This window comes from Protopterus annectens, chromosome 10.part0, assembly GCF_019279795.1.
Source record: "Protopterus annectens isolate FY-2018-M chromosome 10.part0, PAN1.0, whole genome shotgun sequence".
NCBI lineage: Eukaryota > Metazoa > Chordata > Ceratodontiformes > Protopteridae > Protopterus > Protopterus annectens.
Genome location: NC_056744.1, coordinates 654,050,152 through 654,073,572, shown reverse-complemented (window position 1 = coordinate 654,073,572; position 23,421 = coordinate 654,050,152). Strand labels below are relative to the sequence as shown.

The 23,421-nt window shown below is 43.3% G+C and overlaps 1 protein-coding gene across 1 annotated transcript in view; it reads left to right on the top strand.

Annotated features, from left to right (window-relative positions):
• Nucleotides 1-23,421, top strand: part of USP24 (ubiquitin specific peptidase 24) — a 4,679,666-nt gene that overhangs the window by 4,206,328 nt on the left and 449,917 nt on the right. Inside the window, exon 59 of the mRNA XM_044085508.1 lies at nucleotides 18,010-18,131. Coding sequence (XP_043941443.1) covers nucleotides 18,010-18,131 — 122 coding nt within the window. The remainder of the gene's footprint in view (nucleotides 1-18,009; nucleotides 18,132-23,421) is intronic.

Here is a 23,421-nt window from a genome sequence, read left to right as displayed (position 1 = left end):
TTTACAGGTACAGCCACCACGATTTAGCAGAAATTGGCCTACAAAGAATTGGTCCTTTCCAGTGTCAGACAGGCCACAAAGAGGCAGATAAACACGCACAAGAGGCAGATCTCAGCCCCAAGGCTCTTACAGACCACGACAGTATGGTGCTTCAACCCCAAAAGGAGGTGAGGACAAGTCACAACCTTACAGGAAACAGTCCCAATGACTTCCCCCTTCGAATGCCAAGCATTTTCCTTTTGGCAGCTCCCTTAGGGGGGAAACTAGCACTTTTTTCTCAAAATTGGCAAACAATCACCCAAGACAAATGGGTTCTGAATATTGTGTCTCAAGGTTACAGGTTCCACTTTTACACTTTACCAAGACTAAAAGGAATGCCAGACCTGCCACAAAATCAATGGGCAGAGACACAAAAACAAATTACAGCCCTCATGGACATGAGAGCTATTCGAAAAGTGCCACAGCAAGAAAATGGACAAGGATTTTACTCAAGACTTTTCCTGGTCCCCAGAAAGGACAAAGCCTGTAGACCCATACTAGACCTTTCAACTCTAAATACTTACCTGGATGTACCGAAATTCAAAATGTTGACACTACAGCAGCTTCTACCCATGCTGGGCAAGAAGGCTTGGCTTGTTACTTTGGACATGAAAGAGGCATACCTGCATGTCCCAATCAGACAAAATTGCAGAAGATACCTCAGATTCATAGCTGGTTCAATGCACTATCAATTCTCTGCACTGCCCTTTGGCTTATCTGCTGTGCCCAGGGTCTTCACAAAGTGCCTGGCACCAGTAATTACATTTTGCAGACAAAAGGGAATTCAACTATATCCATACCTGGACAACTGCCTTATTCAAGCAGAAAGCAAGGACATTCTTCTAAAGCATCTGGCGTTTGTAAAAAAGTTGCTAATTTGCCTAGGGTACACAGTAAACGAAAAGAAGTCAAAACTAGTGCCCTCACAAGAGATAAAATTCCTGCGTGCCAGCTTAAATACAACGGCCCAGATGGCTTATCTCACGCCAGACAAACAAGGACAACTGACTCAGTATTTTCAATTGATGGCAACAAAGTCCCAACTCCCTGCAAGAAAAATTCTGCAGGCCTTGGGATTCATGGCATCCTGCATACTACTAATTCCATATGCCAGACTGCATATGAGGAAATTACAATGGTACCTAAAAAGTGTATGGACTCAACACTCTCACAGTTTCGAAACAGTAATACCACTAATTCCCTGCCTACAACAGGAGTTTCGATGGTGGGCACAGGCATGTCACCTCAACAAGGGTCAGCCTTTCACTCTACCCACAGCCAGGCAGACTTTAACAACAGATGCTTAAGATTACGCCTGGGGAGCACACATGGCAGGAAAATGTATTCAGGGCAAGTGGACCACAGACCAAATGTATCTTCACATCAATCAAAAAGAGATGTTGGCTGTACAAAATGCCCTAACATCTTTCAAAGACCTTCTGCATCCAGGGCATTTATTATTAAAGACAGACAACACCACAATAATGTGGTACATAAACAAGCAAGGGGGCACTCATTCTTGCCCCCTATGCAGACAAGCTATGACCTTGTGGAACACAGCTCTAACTTATCAAGTTCATCTGCAAGCACAATTCCTGCCAGGAAAGAAAAATACTCTGGCAGACGATTTAAGCAGAAACATCATGGATCCTCACGAGTGGAAACTAAATCCACAAGTCTTCAGCATGATAACGCAAAAATGGGGGTGCCCAAACATAGATCTATTTGCCAACTCCAAAAATTCTGCGCAAGGACTTATCACACACAAGCATGGAAAATGGATGCTCTTTCGTTCAGCTGGAAAAACCTAAAAGTTTATGCCTTCCCACCACTGCTTCTACTTTCAGAGGTACTCCTAAAAGCCAGACAAGAAAAACCACAGATGATCCTGATTGCTCCAGACTGGCCACGTCAGCACTGGTACCCAATCTTAAAGAACTTAGCTCAAGGACCACCATGGATTTTACCTCAAATTCCACACCTTCTGACTCAACAAAACAATCAGATCCTGCACAGTCACCTCAAAACCTTATAGCTGGCTGCATGGCAGATTCATTAGTCAGACAACACCTCTCTCTAAAGCTGTTATGGATGTCATTTTGGAGGCCAGGAGGCCTAGCACCAGGAAATCTTATTCAGAAAAGTGGAAGAGATTTTGTGCTTGGAACCAGGCTCAAAGCCTTGACCCTCTTGTCCCAAACATTCCTCAGATACTACAATACTTAACTGAGATGCTGGACAAAGGACTATCCTTCTCATCCATTAAAATCCATGCCTCTGCCATCTCGGCTCATTACAACACAGATCCTCCTATTTTCTCTCATCCATTGCTAAAGCAGTACCTCATAGGGGCTAAAAACATAAGACTGCCCCGGAGAGCACCAACACCTACTTGGGACCTCAATTTTGTCTTGGAAAAACTCACTTTACCTGCTTTTGAACCAGCCAATTCAGCAGAATTAAAATATGTATCATGGAAAACAGCTCTGCTTCTGGCAATAACCTCAGCACAAAGAGTCTCAGAGTTACAGGCACTAATGGCAGTGGAGCCTTTCATCATTTTTCATCAAGACTGGATTTCTTTAATAACAAACCCTACATTTATGCCTAAGGTGGTATCCAGTGTGGCTCTTAACCAAACTATCCACTTGCCAACTTTTTATCCAAATCCCCAGAATAAAGGGGAGAAACTTCTTCATTCCTTGGACATTCACAGGCAATTATGTTTCTACTTGGCAAAACAAAAGCTTTCAGAAAAACTGAGCAATTGTTTGTAGCATATGCTGCAGGATCACAGGAAAAGGCTATTTCAAAGCAGACCATTTCAAAGTGGATAGGACACTGTATCCGGCTCTGCTACACACAGCATGGGAAGCCTGTACCTAGTAACATTAGACCACATTCCACCAGGGCAACTGCCACTTCTACTGCCCACCTTAGAGCAGTACCTACCAAAGATATCTTGGAAGCTGCAACTTGGAGTTCAGTGCACACCTTTACCAAGCATTACCATTTGCCTCTTTATTCTAGATCCAGAGCTGGCTTTGCCACTGCAGTGCTGCAGGGCCTCCTAGCCACACCAAATCCTCTGTAGAACCAGCCACCCTAACTCAGCTTTGGGATTCAACCCAAGTGGTAATGACTGCAGCAGTGAAACACGATGAACATAGTACAGTTTTGTACCTACCATAAATGTAGATGTTCGAGTGTCTTCACTGTTGCAGTCCAGGTTACCCACCCGCCATCCCGTCTTTCTTAGCTGGGACTTATCTGTACTTCTCAACCCTATACTACCTATGTGGTGTATTTGCTGGTTACTGAAGGTTTTGTTTTTACATTATTGTATGTTTTATTACCAATATGTATTGCCTACCATTTTTGCGGGCACCTGACATCGGGCAAGAAAAACTGAAGAAAATGGCGTCGGCTGCATCTTATATACCCCTGGCGCACTGACGTCAGGGAGGAAGCAACAGCAACCAATGCCGGACCAAGACTTTGGAACTCTGGCCGACTGCGGGCCCGCCTGACGGCAGGATAACCCAAGTGTAATGACTGCAGTAGTGAAGACACTCGAACATCTACATTTATGGCAGGTACAAAACTGTACTTTCTTTGTGTTGTCAAATATTGATCCTGCTGCTGTTATGTGTTTGTCATTCCATGCTTCGCTGACCAACAATTAGCATTTGTCAGGATTCATTTTGAGGCCTACTTTCCCACCCTGTTTCTCCTCTAATGTGGTCATTGTCTGCATTCCACTCCATGTTGCATTGATAAGAGCTATGTCATCAGCAAAGTCTAAGTCACATAGCTTGTCATTGACCCATTCCAGTCCCACTGAGTTTCCATGTAATGGTTTCCTCATGACCCAATCAATAACTATTGTGAATAATAAGGGAGACGGTATACATCCCTGTCGTGCACCTGTGACCACTGGAAGCCAGTCACTGTGCTCATTATTCAGCCAAACTGTGCATTTGCTGTCTTAATACAGACTGTTAGAGTTTAATGAATTTTTGAGGAATCCTATGTTCTGCCAAGAAGTACCACCTGACAGATTTGGAGCACTTTTGCACGGAAGACTGGGCAAATATTGCCAAGTCAAGATGTGCCATGCTGATAGACTCCTACACAAGAGGACTGAATGATGTAATTAAATCAAAAGGTGGTTCAGTATAGTATTAGTTTAAGGGTGTGCACACTTATGCAACCGGCTTATTGTATTTTTTTATATTTTTCACCTAACAGATTTGTTTTTTTTTTCAATTGAATTGTACAGGTTATAGGTCACATTAAAGGTGGGAAAAGTTTTTAAGTGATTTATTGTGATCTCATTTTTTTATATCACAATATCCTGGCATTTTAACAGGGGTGTGTGCACTTTTTATATCCACTGTATATATTCAAAACTGACCAAATAGGTAAAATAAAAACTTCTGTTCACAAAAACCCGTGGCAGAGGAAGAAGTTCTGTAACTAAGAAAACTGGGACAGAAGCACTAAATCTTTAGTCCATTGTTTCACTTTATTTGTTTTTTACAGTCTAGCAGTCTTGGTCACTTTGCCACAGGTTTTTGTGAACAGAATGTATGTGTGTGTGTGTGTGTGTGTGTAAATGTATCTCTCTCGGTCTCTCTCTCTATATATATATATATATATATATATATATATATATATGTATGTTATCGTGACACAAGGTTGTTTCAGGAGATCTCTGTACTCACCACAGTATTTATGCCTTTACCACATTTCTTTCCTTCTCATCTGTTACTTCTCCTTATATTTTTTCTTTTGTTTTTTGGCACATTCCGTTGCTGCCTGAATTTTGTCTGCTGTTGGTTTAATTTCTGTCCCTGCTTGACCCCATTATTCTAAACTAAGCAGGGGAGTCATCTTAGAGACTTCTCCACATGTTTTGAAACTTTCACTGTGTTTGGATAGGGCTAGCAGATACCTGCGAACCCAAAGGAGAACACAAGGTCATAAAGGAGGACAAAGGAGAACTCTTCCTGTTCTGCTCATGAAAGACAGTGTAGTGCTGCTACAAATAATTCTTTACTGACACAGTGGCACCTAGACTGCTGTACAATAACATTTCAATGTGTAATTACCATAAACCATCCACTATTACCGTTCAGTGTGTAATTACCACGTAAACCATCCTAATGAATCTGGACTAACCTGCAAAAAGACATTAAGCTGAAATAAAAAACACCGTCATCCACAAACAGCCCCCCAGAACACAGTGCATAACTAGTATATCTTTGACAGCTGCCAGGATGTTATATTTAAAAAAAAAAGTAAGTCATCAGCAGCCCCCAAAATACACCGACCACTAGCATCTGGTTGACCATGTCAGTGTTTTATGTTAAAAAAAGAAAATTATCAACAGTACCCAAAACACATTGCCTCCCTATATCTGGTTAACCCTGCCAGGATATATTCAAAAAAGAAAGCATACCTCTCAACTGTACAGATTTTTGCTTGATATTTTAGGTCGGTTTCTCATAAAATTGTGTTTTTTGGCAAATCATTAAAGATTAAAGTCAGAAAATAATTTCAGACATTTGAGTTTCAGTTTTTATAACCTTCAGAAAATTTATGTTAATGCAAGATCTGTTATATCAATTTTTTAAGTTTGCTAGAACAATATTTAAAAAGTGTCCCTACTTTTGGGCATTTGTCCCTCCATTATTTATGGCTTTGTCCAGATTTCTTGCTCTAAGAGGTTGAGAGGTATGAAAGCAAGTCATCAGCAGCCCCCAAAAACACACAGACCACAGGAATCTGGTTAACCCTTGCCAGTATATTAAAAAAAGAAAAATCAACAGTCCCCAAAATATGTTGCCTTCCTATTATTTGGTTAACCCTGCTAGTTATAACCATGTAACCTATAACAAAAAGAATTTATATGCTTGATATAAACTGCATTTTTAATAGGTTTTGCAAACCTTAATGTATCCATTTTTCCTTTAAGAACAATGCTAGTTAGGAACATTGCCATGGGACCAGATTACTTGAAATGTTGAGGACAGCCAACTGTCTTACCTTCAGCTGTTGTCTGGAATGCAAAAGCTGTAACAAGGAATGATATATTATTAAGTCTGGGTTAATGTTATGTTAATTTTAAGGCCCACATGTACATATGTAAGACTAGAGCTTATATGTTTTCTACCCATCTCAGCCACATGTTACAAGAAGAAGCTGTGATACAGACCATCAGGAAATATGGAAGTTACTAGATTGTATGCAGGACACAATATTAATGCATACATACAAATATTTCAAGCATGGGCATTAATCCCCTTCTAGCCTTCCAATATAGCAAAACAGTTGTTTCCATAATAACTGTTCAGGCTGTTCTTAAATACATCTTCATTAATGCTTGCTTTGATGTAAATTGGTGGTCTATTCCACTTATCAGCTATCTCACACAACTAATTAGTACACTTTTCATTCCTATAGAATCTTCTGCATAGGTTGTCTGATTCTCTACTACTTTTTGATAACCCCAAACATTCCCAGAAATGGTTGCCTCTAAATGCCCTAAATACCCGAATAAGGTAATCTTAAATCTCTCTATGAGACACTGTACAAGTTCGAATATTTTAGTCTGTCATAAATGAGAGTGTGAGAATCAAAACAGTTGGAAACCATAGCATTAATACGCTGTCAGCAATGTGGACTACCACTTTAATCAGCTCTGTGAGATTTCCACTAGTATCTGCTTAGCTGTTTATTACTCTGGTTCTTCATAGAAATAGCTTTTCAGACTATTTTCATTAGAGAATAAATGCTTTCACAAAAGTCATGCTGAGCCCAGCTCAGAAGTAAAAACAGTTATACATGCTTCAGAGTTCATTTACTTAAAATGTATTTTTATTTCTGTTCTATGAACCATCCTGTAGATAAAACCCTGGCAACCTCATCTGACTACCCTCATCTCCTTCCAGACATGGTAAGCTATATCCATACAGCAGTGCGTTACACATGGATGGATCAAGGGAGTCTACACTGCAAAACAGTGCTGTCGCCTGATAAGAATGGCTACAGAGTGCCATACGCCTACAAAGCAGAGGTGCCGTGAGTGTCATCACTGCTAATTTCAGTTGGAAAGTTGCATGCAGTGTTGTCACCATGCAGCGAAATGCATCCTGTTGTAGATCGCCCACCATGTCCCAAGATGCTCACTCAGCATTCCTTGAGGCATTGGAAAATATAAAGGTCCTACCCAACACCATAATTTTGGGTGATTTCAACTACCCTGGTATAGACTGGGCGAACTACCAGAGTTCTAACGCCTATGCCCAGCGGTTCATAGAATTTATAAATTCAAATGCCCTTGAACAACTGGTATGTTCTCCCACTAGAGGGGACAACATATTGAATTTAGTCATCACAAATATGGGCGCCCATTGTACCACACCCGTTATCGCTCCCTCTCTGGTCAGATCAGACCACAAACTGATAACCCTGGACGTCCTCATCCCTCCACCTCCCCCAGTCAAAGAAACCATCGTAAAAAACCTTTCCAAAGCAAACTTCAAACTACTTGCGTCAGAAGTGGAAAGCTTCACTATTCCCTTGCAGAAGGATAATGATATTCAGTATGCAGAATCCTACACCAAGGCACTCTATATACATCTTCAGGATTGCATGGACCGTGGTATCCCAAATAAAACCAAGACTCCTTCGTCAAGCAAGAAGAAACCAGTCTGGTGGACCCCGACCATAAGCAAACTATCCAATAAAAGGAGGAGATGTATACAAAAAAAGGCCAAATCTCAAGTAGAAAAATCATCCGTGATCAGCATTAGTAAGAAATTGAGGGCTCACAGCAAGTCAACTAAAGCCAATTTCGAAAAGAAAGTTGCCAAGGATGCCAAGGATAACCATAAGGCCTTCTATGGTTACGTCAGAAACCTAAATGGCAACGCTCAGGTTTGTTCTGAGCTAGTACAAAATGGAACAAAATACACTGACCCCACTGACATTGCCAACATCTAGGCTGATAGGTTCAGTGCAAACCCCCCCACCACCACCTACAGGGCCTATTACTATTCCAGGGGATTGTGTAACTCCAGTTATTACCGATATGTTGGTTAATAAGGCTCTATCTAAAGCTAAAAACACTGCCTCCATGGGACCAGATAGTGTCCCGGGCTGTGTCATACATGAGCTCCAAAATGAATTAACCCCGCATCTGAATACCCTGTTCAGTCTCAGCCTCTCGACAGGATATGTGCCCATAGAATGGCGCACAGCAACGGTGGTTCTGCTGCACAAGGGTGGGCCCACAACCGACCCTGGGAACTACTGACCAATAAGCCTGACCAGTCTGATCTGCAATGGAGCGAATCATTATGGAACTCATAAATGGAGAGATTGGGAACCTCCAAACACTTGACCCCACACAGTTCGGATTCATCAAGGGCAGATCATGCCTCCTGAACCTGGTGGACTTCTTTGAGACAGTTACTCAGGCTATAGATAAGGGAAAGGAGGGTACACACTGCTTACCTTGACCTTGCTAAAGCATTTGACACCATTCCCCATTCGGGTATTATTGATAAACTCACCAACCTGGGCATAAACCCTTACATCACAAGATGGATTGCAAACTGGCTCTCAGACAGATCCCACAAAGTAAGAGTAGCGGGATCTATGTCCGAATCCAGACCAGTAACGAGCGGTGTGCCTCAGGGCTCTGTCCTGGGGCCCCTCCTGTTTGGCATATACTTCTCAGAAGTACAGGCAAGCACTGAAGGGCTGTGGCTGACCAAGTTTGCGGACGATTGCAAACTGGGTGCTATAATAGAGTCTCCGGCCAACATGGATATCCTCCAGAAGGGCCTTAATGAGACTGATGCATGGTGTCAAAGCCATGGTCTCAAGCTAAATGCTAAAAAATGCATAGTAATCCCCTTTGGAAAAAACAGAGTACCCGCGAACTACCACATAGGAGGTAACCCCCTGAAATCTGAAGAAGTAATAAGGGATCTAGGGACCCAAGTAGATAGTCAGCTTTCCTTTGATAACCATGTTGCCAAGGTGGTTAGAAAATCCTTCTATGTGACCCATCTGATCACTAAAGGGTTCGCATCAAGAACTAAGGATGTAGTGGTGCCCCTCTACTCTTCCCTCATCACACCCATTATTGAGTACAATGCACCAATTGGAATGTACCTGGCTAGGCATCTCCAGCAGCTGGAGAGACCACAGAGGTACCTCACTAAGAGGATTATTGGCCTCAAACAGTTGCCCTATGCAGCACGATTGAAAAACTAAGGCTTTTCTCTGTTGCATACTGCCTTCTCAGAAGCGATCTCTGTCTAACGTACAGAGCCATGTCCAACCCAGAACTGTTGAACATGCTCCATCTTAGCAAAACCAAATCTACACGAGCTGCATGCTCTAGGGATATAAACCTCAGCACAACAATGAATAGAACATGCTGGAGGGATAGATTCCCTTCGCAAAGACTTCCCTTGCTATGGAACAAGGTCCCGATCTACATAAGACAGAGCCCCTCACTATCACTCTTCAAGAGGAACCTTGACGAGTGGATGGGTAACAGAAAGTTCACACCAGGGATCATACCAACAGCTCTACTAGATAGGGGCCAAGGGTACTAGCTGCTAGATTAAGGGCCTAGGGAACTAACCAAAGGGGCGGTGAATACCGCACAACGTGGCTGGGCTAATATATGCCTTCGGGCAGATAGCCCAGTACCTACCTATGAAACTAATCAGCATGAATGACATTTTCAGGTTCTAAGTCTTCCCCGTATTGACACTACCACCTTTAACATAATCCCTGCTCAGTGACAGTGACAAACTCACTCTTCCTTAAGTGTAATACAATGGCCCTTAAACACACATAGTATTAGTATCTGGTTGACCCTTCCAGCAAAAAAAAATAAAGTATCTGGTTAGCCCTGCCAAGAAAAAAAAAGTACTTACCTTGCATGAACACTAATACGACGGTCGACCCCTGTTTCTCCACTCTCTCGCTCTCTCCCGCAAACTAAAGCACGGGAAGAGAACATGGGAGTAACAGGACAAATTATCAGCCACGTCACGTATACAGATTATATGACAGACTGCTGACTTTGCATTCCCATCAGGTAAGTAAAGTTCCTGTTTCTTGCGGTTACTTAAACAGCAATGACTTCTGGGCATCTGCATAGATGCCTTCTTTGGTCTTCTCAATCCAGGCTGTTTTTAAAACAGTCCGGTGAGGAAAAAAGATATTTTTGAAAGCTGGACATTTTTGCCTTTTTAGGCAATGCCTGCCGGACGGAGGATACAGCGCTGAAAAGGAGGACATGTCCCCCTTTTGCCAGATGTCCGGTAACCCTATGTTTGGATCTGGTGAGGTCAACAGGTACGTATGCAGTCCCTCGAATATGAATCTATACATTCAATGAATTTCAAGGAGGCGCATATCTCATGCCGAGTGAGGAATATCTAGTTTTGATGTACACTGATTCTTGTACATCATTTTATAAGCATGATGCATTTTTCTTTCCTGTCTCAATTGATCGAATACCTTTTGGGGCCAGTCACCCTAAAACTGTAAGCTAAAACAGGAAGAGCAAATTGTTTATAGCTTGGAGTTTATTCCTATATGTCAAGGCAGTTTTTAAAATTAGTTTTTGTATTTTAAAACTATTCCATGTGAGAGTGTTCAATCTCGCCTTTGTTCTTACACATGGGTTCGGAGCCGATCCTCGGCTCCGTGCCGGCCGACTGCAAGCTCTGCATCGAGAAGAAGCTTGAGGACATCCAATACCCACAATCCCCCTCTGCCTTTACCTCAGATCTAGTTTGCCGCTGCTGCATACGCATCTCTGGAGACTAGCTCGAGGCTTTACAGATAAGATTTTTATCTATTCTGTTTAAATTTCAAAAATTTTCTTCAATCTAGTTACTTAAAGTATAAGAGTTAGGTGTGTGAGTGGATTAGGAATTCTCGGTACCTTAGAATAAGTTTAACTTAGTTAACTTTCGGGTATAGAGTTTTTCGGGGCCTACCACCCCTACTTGGACACTTGTGACTGGAAACTTGTTGTAGTCTTGCTTTTAAGCAGTTATCACCGGATTTGACACTTTTGACTAGAAACTTGTTGTAGTCTTGCTTTTTAAGCTATTATCAAACGGACTGTTATTACCGGATTTGACACTGTTACTGGATTTGACTTTTACTGGACTGGACTGTCTCTTGCATTTTGTCAGTATGTCTGAGAAAATAAAATCTGGCTTCAAACGTTGTCAGTGTGGCCAAAAGATGTCGGTCACAGACAACCACAGTTCCTGTGTCTACTGTCTTGGCCCTCTCCACTTACAAGAGGACTGCTCTATTTGTCACTCTTTTAGTGGGAGGGTCATGACAGATAGGCGCAGGAAACTGATGGATAGAGGATTGTTGAAACCCTCTTTCCAGGAGGCTCTGGATGCTTCAGACCAGGCATCCAAGTCTTCGAAGGGGTCGAAGGCGTCGGAGCCAAAGTCATCGGCTCCGAGTTCTTCGGGTCTAGTTAGATCACCGGTTCCACAGACTTCGGGGCCGAGTGTTCAACTGTTGGCAGTTTCCAAGCCTCGAGTCTTGGAACCGGTGACGGAGCTCCCTCCACCGACTCTGTTGAGGTCGGCTCCGTCTTCGATCCCTTCGACTCGTTCTTCTAGGCCCCTTTCCGACACCGACGTGGACCGTGTGGTGCAGAAACTGATGGAGCATACGGCCCTGTCCAAGCTTATCTCGGTCTCCTCTCAGTTGATGTCGAGACTTGAAGGCCTGCCACTATCTCCATCTGTTCCTCCTCCGAGACCTGTCCAGTCTTCGGAGCCGGAAGAAGCTGAACTGATGATTGTGGAGCCCTCGGTGCCAGAACCGCCCTTTCTCGGTCGGCACCGTTTACCTCGACTCCATCCGATCCGGTACTGGAGTCTCGGGCCGAAGATCCGTCCTTGGTTCCGGGACCGAGAGTCGGACCGATGTTTCGTTCCGACGCCCTCTCGGGCCTCGCACGGATCGATTCGGTTCCGTCCTCTCGGTGCCTTCGGCTCCTGTTTCGGGGATTCTTCCCATTTCTTCGGAACCGGGGGATACCTCGACTCGGGACCCGGGGGCCTTCGACCTCATGAGGAAGGTGTTGTCTACCCAGACAACCACATCAGCAGGTACAGCTTCTCCTCCCCACAAAGGACCGTTATCCTCCTCTGCACCCACGGCCACGCCCAAGCCGGGCACCAGTGTCTCAGCCACCCCTGGAGGGTGCCCCCTCTTCCTCGGAGGCTTCTTCGGATGCTCCCCACGAAGAAGTTCCTAGGAAAAGACTGTGTAAGAGGAGACACTTGGATTCTCCACAAGAATCCTTGACATCTGATACTGATTTAGATGAGTCAGAAGGGTCCCCTAAGTCACCTACAGAAGATGTCTCTTTTCTGACATCTTGGAGATCCTAAAACAGAGAGGTGACTGGCAAGCCCTCCCCCCTTCTGAGGATGAGTCAGTTTTGCTGAAGGCATTTGGTGCCCGTCCTTCCTCCTCCTGGGTCACTCCGCCTTTGATGAGTTAATGGAATTAATTGCTCGAAGGGCGGGAGACTCCTGACACGGTGGAACCAGTCCCTAGGAAGCCGAATAAGTACATCACGGCACCACAGGACAAAGCTTACCTCACCAAAGGAGTTCCAGTAGATGCCATGGTGGTGGCAGCGCCACGAAAAAGGAGATGTCGGAGTCTTCCTCATCTGTCCATCCGCCTAACAAAGATTCTAGGACCATGGACAGATACGGAAGCGCATTTTCAGTTCAGCTGCTTTTTCCATGCTCCCTGAACTATTTAACTCATTTTACACGCTTACAGAGGGATCTAGTCAAAGAGTTGGGAGATACCTCCAGGGTGCTACAGATGCCGCTGTCTCAGAGAAAGTAACAGCGCATCTCAACACCCTTACGTCCATTGTGAACTCATCCATGAGGCTGATATCCTATGCAGCCGTAGGATCGAGTAGGGCAGCGGCTTCAGCGATTGCTCTTCGTAGGCAATCCTGGATGCGCTTATGTTCATTTGCGGAAGCCTTCAAGTCTTCCTTTACTAACGCCCCATTTGACGGAGCCACACTTTTTGGCCCTAAAGTAAAGGAGACCCTTACCCGGTGTGAACAGGAGGGAAAGACTCTGTCTGCTGTCGGAGTCCGTTTTTCCACCCTTCCAGACCGCACCCCAAAGGGCAACGTGGTGGGAAAATGTGGTTTCAAAACCCCAAGGATCTTTCCCAAACACACAGGGTGATGCCCCCTCTAGAGGCAGAGGGGGGGGCAGAGGTGGAAGACGCCACCCTGGCGGCAGAGGGGGTCCGCAAAACCAAGGTGACAGGGATAACCTCCCTGGCAAACCTTTTCAGCACTCCTGAGAGGAGGCCCGACTGTCCTGCTCTGGAGGCAGTCGGGGGTCGCTTAGCTTTATACCCTCAGGCCTGGCAAAACCTTTCTTCAGGCAATTGGGTAAAAAGCGTTGTTACCAGAGGTTACAAAATCCCATTTCTATCCACCCCCATTCCAAAAAGAAAACTTCCAGATGTACCACCCCATCTGCGAGAGCCAGCAGCTACAGAAATTTCAAAGCTGCTAGAAAAAAGAGTCATCCAACCAGTCCCGGCGGACCAAATAGGATTCGGAACTTACTCAAGGTTCTTTTTAGTTCCAAAGAAAACAGGGGACTGGAGGCCAATTCTGGACCTAAGTCATCTAAACACCTTTGTCAAGAAGGAAAAGTTCCGGATGGTCACGCTTCAATCGATCCTTCCATTCTTAAAGAAGGACGACTGGATGTGCTCAATAGATCTGAAGGACGCATACTACCACATCAAAATGGCCAGGGCGTCCAGGGATCATTTGCGCCCGGCTGGGAGCCAGTCACTATCAGTTTCGAGCCCTGCCCTTTGGTCTGACCACAGCCCCAGGGTCTTCACCAAATGCATGGCAGTGGTAGCGCTCATCTGAGGCACCTAGGATTCCAGGTGTTTCCGTATCTGGACGACTGGCTCCTGTCTGCCACCACCAGGCGTCAACTGATACAAGCCAGGGATTATACCCTACAACTTTGTACACACCTTGGCATCTCCGTAAATTTCGAAAATCGTTGCTACAGCCATCACAGCATATCTTATTCATAGGAGCGAATTAGATACGTCAGTTAGTTCTAAAACTTCCTACAGAAAGAATAGTAGCACTTCAATTCAACATTTCCCTTCTGTCGTCCAGAAAGTCCCCAGCAAAATTGTTCTGAAAGTTTTGGGTCTCATGGCAGCTTCTCTCATTGCGATACCATTGGGAAGACTGCACATGAGAGTGCTACAATGGCTTCTCTTTGCACAATGGTCATTCCAACAACTTCCACTGACTCACGAAATATTGATAACGAAAACATGCAAATCACACCTAATGTGGTGGTTACAGACTTGCAACCTATCCAGCGGAAGACCATTTGTGCTACCCGCACCTCAGCGGCGATAACCACGGACGCTTCCCTGATAGGGTGGGGGCATCTTTCAGGGACAGACAGTCCAAGGCGAATGGACCAATCTGGAGTACAATCTGCACATCAATGTTCTGGAGTTGAGGGCAGTGTTTTGGCGTTGCAACACTTTGCTCCCCTTCTTCCTCCAGGGACCATTGCAGTTCAGACAGACAACATGTCCGTAGTCTGGTACATAAACAAGCAAGGGGAACCAGGTCTTACCAACTATGCAGAGAGGCCATGAGAATTTGGCAATGGGCAGAGTCCACGGTCGCTTTCTGATCGCAACGCACATCCCGGGTCATCCAACGTCATAGCCGACAGGCTGAGCAGGGCAATACTATTGCCTCACGAGTGGTCCCTCAAACAGTCAGTTGCGAAGGATTTTTCGCAAATGGGGCCAGCCTACCTGCGATCTGTTTGGATGCCTCCAATGAACGCCAAATGCAGGAGCTACTTTGCCCTATTACCCCTCCAGGGAAGTCCCCAGGGACGCTGGTACACGATTGGCCCCGGTCTCCTATATGCTTTTCCTCCATTTCCCCTGATTGCAAAGTTTCTACAGAAAGCCAACAACCTTCAGAGGACTATTATTCTCATTGCTCCGTTCTGGCCTCGTCAAATTTGGTTCCCCTTTCTATTGCATCACCGCATTCGGGGACCTTGGATGCTGGACCCAGAGCCAGATCTACTGACTCACTCGTCAGGAGTTCCTCACCCATCTCTAGAATCTCTCCATCTAGCAGCTTGGCTGCTCCGCTTCCCTTTATAGCCAGGTCGGTTCCCCTTACTTCGGCGGTTCAAGATATTTTAGTAGCTTCTCATAAAGTTTCCACTACCAAGACTTACACCAGTAAGTGGAAACGTTTTGTCTTTTGGGCGGAGTCACATCAGTTGGACCCTGTTACAGCTCCGTTGAACAAGGTTTTAGAATTCTTGACTGAATTATTTCATGAAGGAGCTTCCCCGGCTACTTTAAGAGTACAGTTAGCTGCCATTTCTAACTATCATGTAGAAGAAAGTGGTGCGTCTATTATGGCTCACAGACTTTGTAAAGCCTTTTTAAAAGGTTCTTTTCACATCAGACCACCAGTCAGAAGTCCGACATCACCGTGGAATTTAAACTTATTGCTTTCTAAATTGATGTTACCACCCTTTGAACCAGCTTCAAGTTGCACTTTGAAATTTTTGTCATGGAAAACATTATTTCTAGTGGCCATTACATCTGCTAGATGGGTGTCTGAGCTTCAGGCCCTATCGGTCAAACATCCTTATTTAATTTTTCATTCTGACAGAGTATCCCTACGCACTAATCCATCTTTTCTTCCCAAAGTTTGTTCTTCTAGTAATATTAATCAGTCCATCGAATTACCCACCTTCTTTAAAGACCACTCTAATAAATTGGAGTATATGTTGCACAAACTAGACGTCCATAGACAACTCAGATTTTATTTGGATAGAACGAAAGATCACAGAAAATCTGATCAACTATTTGTAGCTTTTGCTGATAGCAGAAAGGGTCTTGCAGTTACGAAACGAACTCTTTCTAAGTGGCTAACTGATTGTATCATTTTTGTTTATGAAGCTTCTGACCAAACATTAACAGCAAAACCCAGAGGACATTCTACCAGATCAGTTTCTACATCTTTGGCTCACGCAGCTCGCTTACCTTTAGACACTATTTGTGCGGCTGCTACTTGGGCTAAACCACATACATTTATCTCTCATTACAGAGTGGACAGGGTTTCTAGGGATAGGGCAACCTTTGGTTCCACTGTGCTCAAGAACGTTCTCCCTTGAGTTCCTCAGGATCATGGAGCTAGGGACGCTACCCATGTGTAAGAACAAAGGCGAGATTGAACACACTCACATAAAGAAGTTATGTCCTTACCATAACGTTCCATGGGGAGTGTTCATCTCGCCTTGGTTATTACATTCCCACCCTTCCCACCCTCAGGAAGAACGTTCAATTTGGTGCCTGGTCTGGAGTATTCTCCTTCTGCTGTTGCAGTATTAGTGTGACTATCATACTCTTGGTATGTTGTATATATGTACTTTTTTGTATATAGTTGGCATGTGTGAGTGCTTTATGTCTGGTTTGCTTGCAAACTAGATCTGAGGTAAAGGCAGAGGGGGATTGTGGGTATTGGATGTCCTCGAGCTTCTTCTCGATGCAGAGCTTGCAGTTGGCCGGCACGGAGCCGAGGATCGGCTCCGAACCCATGTGTAATAACCAAGGCGAGATGAACACTCCACATGGAACGTTATGGTAAGGACATAACTTCTTTTTTCCGAGTTTTGTTTGCATTTGTCTATGTTTATTGCTGATGCTTCATAAATTCTCATATATTTATATACTCCCTCCTTGCTCAGTTTCATTTACATCACATTCCTGTCCCAGATTATTTTCTTGGTGCTACAGATTTCCTGCTTTGAGCATTGCTTTTGCACATTTATCGAGACCAAATATTTTTATTCCATCTGAAAAAGTTTTTGCCACTTGCAGTTGTGCTTTCATTTCCTTATCTGATGAACTATACAGTTTGAAGTTGTCCACAAAAAATACTTGGTAAGTCTATAAAGAAGGTTGTTTGTGAGAGCCAAATTGTAGCCATGGCCTAATCTATTTAATGGGTTAAGGGCAACACAAAAAAAAAGTGGTGACATAATCACCCTGGAATATCCCCCTTGAAATTTTATTCATGTGATAATAATTGGCCTTTTGTCATGGCCTAGCTGCAGATTGGGTTGCCACTGTTTTATGGTCGCTGTGATGTAACTGATCAGTGTAGGAATGCTGTAGGAGCAGATATTTTTTTCTAGGAGTTTTTTTTACATCAGTTTTAGTAATGATATTGAAGTGAAAAGGAGGATATTGTAGCAGCTTGTACAGGGGGTTGGAGGGAGTGGTGGTGGGTTTAATAAATACTGGGTTAGTAGTATGAGGAGGGAAGGAATGTTGTAGTTTCCTGTTTGAGGTTAACAAAGGTTTTGCATCTTTCAGGGAATTTAAGGGATTAGAAGCAGCTAGTTTTTTTAGAGCATTTCTGAATGTCTTTGGGTGATTTAGCACTGCCATTTTCTGTGTCCTGCAGTAACTTAGCTTTGGCATCATTTGTTGCCATTCTTGTTTCTTTGAGTCTGAGATAAGTATTGATTTTGTCAGTATAAGCAGGATGATAAAATCCTGAGGTATTTCACTGCAGAGAAACTGAAAATGACACTTGCTGGTACTGGATTTAAGGAGGGCTCGTGCCATCACACTTCAGTATAGTCATTTGAGTGATATTTAAGAGCTGGAGTTAACTGCAAGCAAAATTTGGCTGAATACACTGCTTGACAGCAGAGAAGGCAAAGTATGATGGTTGTTGCCAAAGTGATGTTTAAGCTTGAGTTCTTTCATTGTAACTACATTCCTATTTATTCACTTTCCTTTTACTAGCTCCAGGCCCATTCAAGTATCAGTCTTCCATTGGGTTGTCTTCCTCTGGTTCGTTCCTGGCACTTCATACAGATATAGAAATATTATTGTTCAGGCCTGAGGGTCAGCTTTTTTTGCTGGAGGTAAGTTCTCTTAATGTTTCCTTCATGTTTTTTTTTTGTTTTTGTTTTTTTTTTGTTTGTAGACCAGGGATAAATTTACTTTGTTTGAGAAAAAAAAAACTTTTATCTATCATTTTCTGTCTATTTGAACTTAATAGAAGCAACTTCATTGTAGATCATTACAGAGGTGAACACATTAAAACTGCAGTGTAGTAAAGTCAACACATACTGAAAACAATACACATGAGTATTCTGTACATTTTCAGGTTCACATTAACATTTATTGTAACAGTTCCTTGATCGTAAAACCTTGAAGAATGTAGAATTTTTACAACTCCCTTTTTAACTGAGGCTTCAGTGGTGCTTGCTTCCCTGCAGAAATGCATTGAAGAAGTTAATATTTTTGCATATATTTTTGTGCTGTACAAGTCTTGCATACTGCATTGTCCATAGAATATAGTTTTTAGTGATTTTATCTTAGAAAGCTGAGCGGTGATAAACTTGTTTACAGCAAGTTGGGTAAACCTGTCATTCGGTATTAAATAGATGGAATTTTACAGAATTTTAAAGCTATATGTGCAAAACTGAATGTTCCGTCATAGCTCTTTGTTCATTGGTTGTTTTTTATACCACATTTTAATATACCTTTGAATAGAAGGTGGGATTCAACTTCTTACAATTAGGTGGTTCTGTTTAACAAAGGAAATACCCTTCCTGCACATGAAAAAACAGAACTGGGGCCTATTTTGAATCATTACAACCACTAAACTAGCAGGTGAAGTCATGCATATAAGCTTCATTTTTAGATGACACTTTAGAGTTGAAAGCAGCACTAGAACACATTTTTTTCCTGCAGTCCTCTGATTACCAGCATGAACACATTTGTTTTTAATGCCAAAAGGAATGATTTTAATGCTAAAATAGGGGAAAAAATGCTTGTGATAATAATTCTGATGGGTTATTCAAAAGCAGCAAAATGATTTTTGTAATTAGCAATTTACTGAATGCACAGCAATAGGACACAAAATGCTGTGAAGCATTTGCAGTCAGAGTAAGCAGTCAGAGTCTCTTACATTAGAGTGTGTCGATGACCTTTGGAAAATATAGTCTGATTTATTTGAAGGCTCGAGTTGTCTACAAGGTTGGGCGTCATATGAGGCATCATTTGTATTTTATGCTTCAGGGAGAGGTTCTGTAGCATTCTGGTCCATAACATCAGAGCCAAGAGCTACCAAACCTAAAGCACATGGAAGCTTGTGGGGTGTCATAGTGAACAAACTGAAACTTTTCAGTGGAAAAATACATGGTGATAGTAGTCAAATCAGACAGTTCAAAGATTTCCATTGGTTCTCAAGATGTAAATAAGTGGATCAAAATGGAACACTATCCATTTCAGACAATAAAAGAGCTAACAATAACAATGTCCACTGCTAAATATTTCTCTGTACTTCATTCTTTATATTTAATGCTAACCAAGAGATCCTGCATTGTCTTTTCCATCTGGATTCAACCTGTAGGTGATTGGATCCAAAGACTGGTCATATATGATAGACTTCAGCCTGTTGAGATCTGCCTTATTTACCCATAATCCCTCACTCCTCAGGGCTATCCCAGATCTCATTTGTTACCATCCTGGACAGCACTGTGGTGAGTTGCTCTGCTGGAGTGAACCCTTTTTTCTGGTGTTTAAAATTATTGAGTATTTTTTTTTTTTTTGCTAGGCCTTTACCCTTGTGTTTACTAGTGTGAATTTTTTTAACTAGTGTGTGTGTGTTAGAGTGGGTTAGGATAGGTTTTTAGTTTCAGGTTTTCTTTTTGAGCATGATGTTCCCACACAGGACACCCCTGACTGGTGCATGTATTGTTTAGGGGCTGTCCATATTGATGCTCCTTGTGCCATTTGTGAAGTTTTTTAGCACCCATACCATTAATGAGAGGAGGGTCAAGTTGGTCCTGAAAGGACATTTATTAGCCTGTGATTCTTCTAAAGCTTCCTCCTGCAAGAATGAGAAGTTGATCAAGGTCACAAGCAGGGCTCCAAGGACCCCAAAGCAGCTAAGAGAGACCAAAAGCATTCATCTCCGTCTTCTTCTGGTCCACCAGATCTAAAGGTTCCAAGACCATCATCTCTCTCAGTGACTTCAGAACCATCATAGTCTTCAACTCCTTTGAGCTGATCACCTTCAGCAGCAATTGCTGGGATGTCTTCATCTCCCGCTATTAGTGTCCCTAAACCCCTCCCCCTTCTCCCCATCTGCCCTGCTGTAGTCCTCACCGTAGTCATCTTTTTTTCTTGCTCCTTACTGATGTCAGTAAAAGTTAATAATTGCATTACTTGTGGAAAGCAAATATCTCATAAAGATTTTCGTTTGTACCGTATTCCTTGCCTAGGCCCTGAACACGACATACCTTGCTGTCGGTTTTGTGCTTTATTTAATCAGTGCACTATCCGTCGTCTGTACATTTTTGCTTCCAAATATTTCTGTTCTCGGTTTAATTATCCAGAAATGACGTCGGTTAGCCATCAGACTACCGGAATTTCAAAAAAACGCAAAGAAAAAGACAGAGACAGGCCGTCGAGGTCCAAAACTGCCGATGACGCATCTCCTAAGCCAGTCACCAGTTCCGCCGGTACTCACTGAGGCACTTTCACAGCCCCTGATACCCACTACTTCTGACTCGCAGGCCTCTACTGAGACCCATTCGGAGTCCGGTATGCCGCAAGATGCTTCACCTATGGAACCCGCGGATGTCTCTGCCTTGGATGGGTCCGGAGCCACGGTACAGGCACCGGCTTTTGAGGGTGTATTCAGGCCTACAGACTTGCATATTAAACAGACTCCACCTTCTATACTAAGGCCTAAATCTCGATCTATGTCTAAAAAACCGAAGCCCAGGGCACATGTTCAGGCCCCTATGCCTAAAAAACAAATTATCAAAATGGCTGAATATCTTATTACTCTAATCAAGGGTAGTCAATCCCCCCCCCCCTTTCTAAGAGGCCTAGGGCTGAGCTTGACTATGAATCTTCTGATCAGGACTCTATTTCTTCTAATTCTTCCAATGACCTGAATTTTTCCATATCTACTTATGAGGATTCTTATGCAGAGGCATTTCCACTGGGAAAGTCAGGAATTTTCTGAATCTAAAAAAGAGGCTTAGTTATTTCCTTCTCCTACCTCAGCATAGGCCTTTGGCTATACCTCCTGTACTAGACATTGCTGATGATGTGTTTTCGGAATTCAGTATGGCCCCTGATTCCCTGCCTCTGGCTCCTAGTATACCTGACAAGATACTACAGGGTTCCTGAGTCCCACAAGTTCCTTTTCAAAAATCCTGTTGCGGATCCAGAAACCATTTCTCAGGGGCCCAAGGGCATTAAGGCTTCTACTGCTAAAAATCCTACCCCTTCTGATAGAGACTCCAGGGCGCTGGATAGATGGGGTAAAAAGATTTATACTTCTGCAACCTTGGCAATCAGGGCTTTAAACTGCCAATTTCATATATTAAAATATCAACAGCATATTATTGGACTGCTTAAACAGAAAATTATGTTGATTTCTGACTGTGTGGAAAATAAAGATTTACAGGATTTATTGCATTCTGCTGAATAAGTTGGAAAACATACTTTGCAATGTGGTTTTGATTCTTTAGAGGCCTCTTGCAGGGCTGCTGTTACTGGGTCTGTGCTTAGAAGGTATGCTTGGCTTAAGGAGCAATCTCTGCCTGATCATGTTAAAGCAAAATTGTTGGATGCTCCTTTAAATCACGACCACCTGTTTGGCAGTAAGGCTGAAGAAGTTCTAAAAAAGATGGAAGATAAAGATAAATCTATGTAAACTATAAAAGATTTCTTACAAGTGCAACCTCCAAGATTTAGTAGGCACTGGCCTACTAAAAATTGGTCCTTTCCAGCTCCTTCCAGATCCACTCAAGCCAAACCCAGACACACCAAAAGAACCAGGTTTCAGTCCCAAGGGACTCTCAGAACTATGCAGTGGGTGCCTCCACTTCCAAATCTGGAAATAAGACACCCCCCTATGGTAAACAGTCTCAATGACTTTCCTTTAAAATTACCAAGCACTTAACTTTTAGCTGCCCCTTTGGGGGGGGAGATTGCTCTTCATGCAAAAAACTGGGAACTCATAACCCAGGACAAATGGGTTTTAAATATAGTGTCCCACGGATACAGATTTCATTTCCACACGTTGCCAACACCAAACGGGTGGCCAGACCTGCCCCCAAATCAGTGGGCAGAGGCTCAGAAACAAGTACTTTCCCTCTTAAACATGGGGGCTATTCAACCGGTACCAGAAGAGGAAAAGGGACAAGGTTTCTATTCCAGGCTTTTCCTGGTACCCTGAAATGACAAATCATGGCGTCCAATTCTGGACCGGTCTACTCTAAACACCTTTCTAGACATTCCAAAATTCAAGATGCTGACTCTTCACCAGTTACTTCCTATGCTAGGCAAAGATGCCTGGTTGGCAACTCTAGATTTAAAAGAAGCTTACCTACATATCCCAGTCAAGGAATCTTACAGAAGATACCTACGCTTCAAAGCAGGCTACTTGCATTATCAGTTCTCTGCACCGCCCTTTGGCTTGTCTACTGCGCCCAGGGTATTCACAAAGTGCCTGGCTCCAGTAATTACATTTTTCAGGCAAAGAAATATTCAAATATATCCATACCTGGATGATTGTCTAATTCAGGCAGAACACCAGGCCATACTTCTAAATCATCTGGCATTTGTAAAAAGGGTTCTGACTTGTCTAGGGTACACCATAAACGAAAAGAAATCACAACTGGTACCCTCTCAACAGATTACATTCCTGGGTGCAAGCTTGAATACAACTGCCCAGATGGCTTTCCTCACGCCAGAAAAGCAAATTCATTTGGTAACTTACTTCAAACAAGTGGCCACAAAACCCCTGCTATCTGCAAGACAAATACCGCAAGCCTTTGGGTTCATGGTCTCCTGCATTCTTCTAATTCCATATGCAAGACTGCAGATGAGGAAACTTCAGTGGTACTTAAAAAGTCTATGGAGTCAACATTGCCACAGCCTGGAAACTGATTTCTATCATACCTTGCCTATGCCTGGAGTTCCTATGGTGGGCAGAGGCCTGCCACCAAAACAAGGGACTGCCATTCACACTACCCCCCTGCCGCCCAAACCCTAGCTATAGACGTATCAGACTATGCATGGGGGGCTCACCTGGCAGGGAAGTGCATTCAGGGCAAATGGAACCCAAGTCAAGTACACAATGGTAGCTGTACTGAATGCTCTGACAGCCTTCAAGGACTACAT